General features: G+C 45.0%; 1 protein-coding gene across 3 annotated transcripts in view; it reads left to right on the top strand.

Annotated features, from left to right (window-relative positions):
- Positions 1–333: 333 nt before the first annotated feature.
- kirrel1a (kirre like nephrin family adhesion molecule 1a) overlaps positions 334–4,920 on the top strand; it is a 46,010-nt gene continuing 41,423 nt past the window's right edge. For all 3 annotated transcript variants that reach the window (XM_017310556.1, XM_008435033.2, XM_008435032.2), the window contains exon 1: positions 334–710. In XM_017310556.1, coding sequence (XP_017166045.1) covers positions 665–710 — 46 coding nt within the window. In that variant the 5' untranslated portion in view covers positions 334–664. The remainder of the gene's footprint in view (positions 711–4,920) is intronic.

Here is a 4,920-nt window from a genome sequence, read left to right as displayed (position 1 = left end):
TACACCTTTTTTTTAACCACAGATTCTCCTTCCACTAAACTTTCGAATAATATACAAGGTAAAACAAGACTGAAAAGCTGGTTTCCTTTTGCGAAAGTCTCACTAACATTGCGTCAGACATTCTTCCTTAAGGTGGAATCAAAATTTTCGGAACAACTGATTTTTTGTTATGATGGTGCCCGTAATATCCAAATTAACTATGCTCATCCTTGAGTTTAGCGAAGTCAGAGGGATTTTTTATTATTATTTATTGCTATTTTATTTTGTGCCTTTCATTCTTAAAATGTGCGCCTTGTCGAAGATAACACCTAAAACCAACTGCTTTCATTTTAGTTTTATTTTGAAAGTCAGGAACGGAAGTTTGAGAAGAGAAGTCATTGCCGTACACTTGTCGCGCCGGAGCGAAGTAGAAAACGGACTGTCGCTGGAGAGCAGAGGAGAGAGGTGAAAAGAAACAAGGAAAGAAAGAGGAGCAAAACAGGGGCGAACAATGGTGTAAACGCAAACCAGTCCGAGCCGAGTCTGGAGGGGACAGATGTGGAGGAGCGCCGCTGGAGGCTGTAGTTGGCTCCGGAGTCACCGTTAGAAGTCCGAAAACTCCCGCTTTTTGATGCTGTCCTCACGGAGGTCTGAGCCAATAACGGACTTTTTGGTCGGCTGAACCATGCAGAGGCTGCTGCTCCTGAGTTTGGCGTTCAGTCTCCACACCGGTAAGGCTGTATTTAGAATTACTCTCTGTGGTTATGGCGATAACGTGATGTACCAGTTTAATAATTTACTGTAACATTCTGAAGGCTCGACTGACCTGTTCGTCCTGGAAGGGGGTGGAGGGTCGGTTTGGAGGATGAGGAGGGTATTGGGGGGCATTTTGCATGATTTCACAGCATTCCCATGTAGGCGTCGCAGCGATGGATCACCTTCGGCGCGTGACTCCGCGCTCGCACGCGCGGGCCACCCTGAGCAAGGATGTTAAACTTCATTCTTTTTTTTTTTTTTTTCAACAAATGTCTCGCGGGGTGTCTCAATTTGCGGTCGACGTGGCTGCGTGCGTGCGTGTGCGCTAAACGGGACTTGTATGTCGGTGCGCGGCACCGGCCTAAATGACCTTTGTGCACGTGAGCGAACGCATCCGCGTGCCGTTTTCCCAAACGGGCAAGTGATATAGTGAGGCGGTGAGGACGTGACGGGAATGACAGTGATTGACCAGAGACAGAGAGAGGCCCCTGCTAACCAATCTGCCCCCTCCCACATCACACACCCCTTCCCTCTCTCCTCTCGTGGGCTCTTACCTGTGGGCCTTCATTTCACTCTGTGCACAAAGGGGCTGCATGTGTGCACCAGTGCATCTGCCTCACTCACCCTCCCCTACCCTGCCTCTTGTACCTTTTGCACACAATGGGGCGCCAGGTAGGCTATTTATTGGCTTATGACAATCACAGCTGGAGCCCAGTTGCTAGGAGACAGGAGACTGAGAGAAGAGGATGCTTGTCATTTCCCCCGAGCTACCTGTTTGATTGAGCCACATCTGCATATTTTTGCCTTTTATTATTTTTTTAATTCCGTCTCATTGTGTATACCTCAGGCAGCCGGGAACGTGCACGCCAACCCGCCGCCATCATAGGTAGGGTGGAGAGAGTGGGGGGTGGGGGGTCGTGTTCAGGGGAGGCAAGGTATAGAAAGAGATGATGTCACCGTGTCTGCCAGGCTCTATCTGCTTGGCTCTGCTCGGCACCCAGACGGCAGCCGTGGTTCTGGATAAAGACTTGCATGAGAAGCAGCTTTAAGGAATGAAGTTGGTTTTTATGGACAAAATAAGGTTGTTGGTGGCGTTACGTGTGACACTCTGGCAGCCGCTCCCTCACTTTGTCTGCCGATGGCTCAGCCTCCGTACATGTGCATCCTTTTGTCTCTGTCTCAATGCGCTGCCACGACTCCATAATCTGGTTATTACTCCTGTCACACGCAGAGGTATTTACCCACGCCGGTTTTCCTCCAGACCAGATTATCCTCAGGCTGATTCTGTTCCGTCTGTGAAGTCCCACACACATGTCGCTGTGTTTTTAGTTCAGGAGCATCTTTTCCTCCAAGCGTTCATCTTCATTAGACCAGTAAAACACTATAACCTGGCCTATAATTTGCACGTACATAATTGTCCCCCAATGATTGGGTGGTTATTAGCTGAGGCGCTAATTAAAGCTTCAGAATGCTTTGTTTAAAGTCAGTAGCAGAGCTGCAGCCATGCCTACTTCCAGCGTGTCTCTGTTCCAGGAGAGACTGACTCGGTATCCCGTCCTTGCATCTAGAAGCCACCCTCGGTGGTAACTCTCAAGCAAGTGCCGCCATTAACACAGCTGTTAAATGTTACTGCTTAATCAATCTTTGCAAACTCTCTGCCTTAACTTACTGATGAGCCTCAGGGTCCCAGGGCCCCAGGGCTGGCCTCGGGGCAGCTGTGCACCTGAAGTGCTGACTCGGACAGAGGCCTGCTCCATACAGGTGGGCCATTTGGCACCCTGTGTGATCTGGAGCAGACCCCAGAATGATCTGCACCTGACAGTACTGCGTTACTCCGGTTGGTTGGTTGATCGGATTTAATGGTTTTATTGCAATGTTAATGAGTCCAACAGGGGCAGTGATAGCTCCAATGAAAAAGAAAATTACAGGAACCTCATAAACAATCTAATGCATTGTGACACATCAGTTTGGAATCAGCTGATTTGACATTTGCATCCCCCCCTGAATTAGAGATTGTCCCTGAGTGGTGTTCAGATGGTAGGAAATTGAAAAATCTGATTAATTCTTTAGGGAACATTGCTGTGGTAAGACCTACCAGGGACTGGTTTCACTCTTCTGTGTAGAAGCTGGCATTGAATGATGAATAAAAGTTAGCTAATTTCAGTATGAGTAAGGGTTTTTAAAATGAAGTTGAAGTATGGCACCTTCTAAGTCCAGTGATAGGGCTTAGAAGTGTAGTAAGCCACTGTGTTTTTGTGTTAAAATTTTTTAAAAGTTACAAAAATTTGGAGGTGCGCGAGAAGGCATCATAATTTGGAAATTATAGCATGTGAGGAGTGTGTTCAATGCATCAACTATAGACCTTGCTTAATCCATCTTTACTTTTATTGGTGTATAACAAACCATATTTAAAATAAAGAAACGACGGTTAGTCTGGTGGGTGGGCAGTGCATTACCCGCTGCCCACCCACCTGTAACGGTGGATGAAACTCTGACAGTGGTAAATGTCAGTTATCAGTAGAGGTGTGCGATCGTTCAGCCACCGATCATAATCGGCAGATTTTCGTAAAAAAGTGTATGATCGGTGATTGTTTATCACTGTCTCTTGTTGCCGATCATCAAAACCAATCACATTTATCTCCCTTCGTAGCCTGCTAATGCAGCTTAGCTCCTCTTTCCTTCACACTGCGCAAGCGCACATCAACAAATCCTGTCATGTGGAACTATAACGCTCTGAGAGTGAATGGGGACGTTTGCGTGTTGTGGCGGAAAATTATCTCGGAGGTGAAGCACGTCAAAATGCATCAACACAACGAATCTAATGTGGCATTTAAAAACTTCACTTCAGTTTATTGAGGCTCAATGCAGGAAAAAAAGGACATCCAGAGTGGCCACGTAGCAGGTAAAGCAGCACACAACTACCAACATTCACCTGGATTAGCATCACGATCAGAAAGCTAAACAAATAAACCGAAAAATAATTAAAGTCTTCAAGCTGGCAGTGTAAGATGCTGGTTCTGCTCTCGCTCTTGGACTGCCGCTATACGCTACTGGTAGTAATATTTCACAGACAGAGTGCCGCTCAATCTCCACCAGACAGTCAACTCTCACACCGAACAGCTGCTTAAAGCTGCAGCATGTAACTTAAAAAAGAAAAAAAAAGATTTTAAATATGTATTAAAATATGTCTATTATGTCTAAATTTGGTGATTTTATTGCTAGATAATTTTTCCATTTTGCCAGGTAACATAGTATCATTTATACCTAAATCGAAAAATTAACAGCCATTCCAAAGATTGGTGAAAGGCAAAGATTGGCCTCATGTATGACCGGTATCGGAATTGGCAGCAAAAAACCTGATCGCTGCATCCCTAGTTATCAGCCATAACAGCAAAAATATTGATTATTGACTATTGGCCCCTTCACATGGGTCCCTTTCTCATGACTTCATTATATATTTCTGATTCTGATTAGACATGAATTTTTTATGAATTGCCTGGAAATGGTATTTGTCGCAAATATATATAAAGAAACAGAGTTGAACTGAAAACTCTAAATCTTACATTACTGACAGACAAGTTCTGAATGTTGACAAATAGTTTCTGCAGAGTGAAATATGTGTGGTTTCTACTTTGGAGGAATTGTCGAATGTTTTCTTAAGACGAAACTTGACTCTTCAAAAAAGGAAGACGTTGAAAGCAGCAGAAAAGTCATGGAAACAAACAGTCTGACCTCCAGAAAGTCAAACTTGTCTTGATTCTCCAGGTGGATCACTGGTTCCAGAACTATGTCTAGCTTTTTAAGAGCTTGATGCTACACTCTTTGAGGCTAACAAAACACCTCATGTCGTCATGGTGCTCCCCCTCACCAGATTGGACTCTAAGATGCCTGAACACAGATATTTGGTCTTTGTTTCTGAACCCAGCCAGAGGAATCCCTGCAAGTTAATCAGCGAGTTCAGGAAGCTTTGTTGTTGCTGATGCGTTTGCTTCAAAGCGATGCTTCGGCGTCCCATAATGCTTCTGGGAAAGTGTTGCTAAGGAGAGGGAAAGGCACAGAGGCAGATGTTTCATTATCTGACTGGTGCTTGCAGATAAATTCAATCAGAAGTGTGCATCCTCAGCTGTTAAGTGAATGTTTCACCAGGTTTTAAAAGCCTCCTGTAATGTGATTGTGTTTGACGGC

The sequence above is a fragment of the Poecilia reticulata genome, linkage group LG18 (genome assembly GCF_000633615.1).
Source record: "Poecilia reticulata strain Guanapo linkage group LG18, Guppy_female_1.0+MT, whole genome shotgun sequence".
NCBI classification, from domain to species: domain Eukaryota; kingdom Metazoa; phylum Chordata; class Actinopteri; order Cyprinodontiformes; family Poeciliidae; genus Poecilia; species Poecilia reticulata.
The sequence above is the reverse complement of the archived record's forward strand: the minus strand, read 5'-3'. Positions and strand labels throughout refer to the sequence as shown.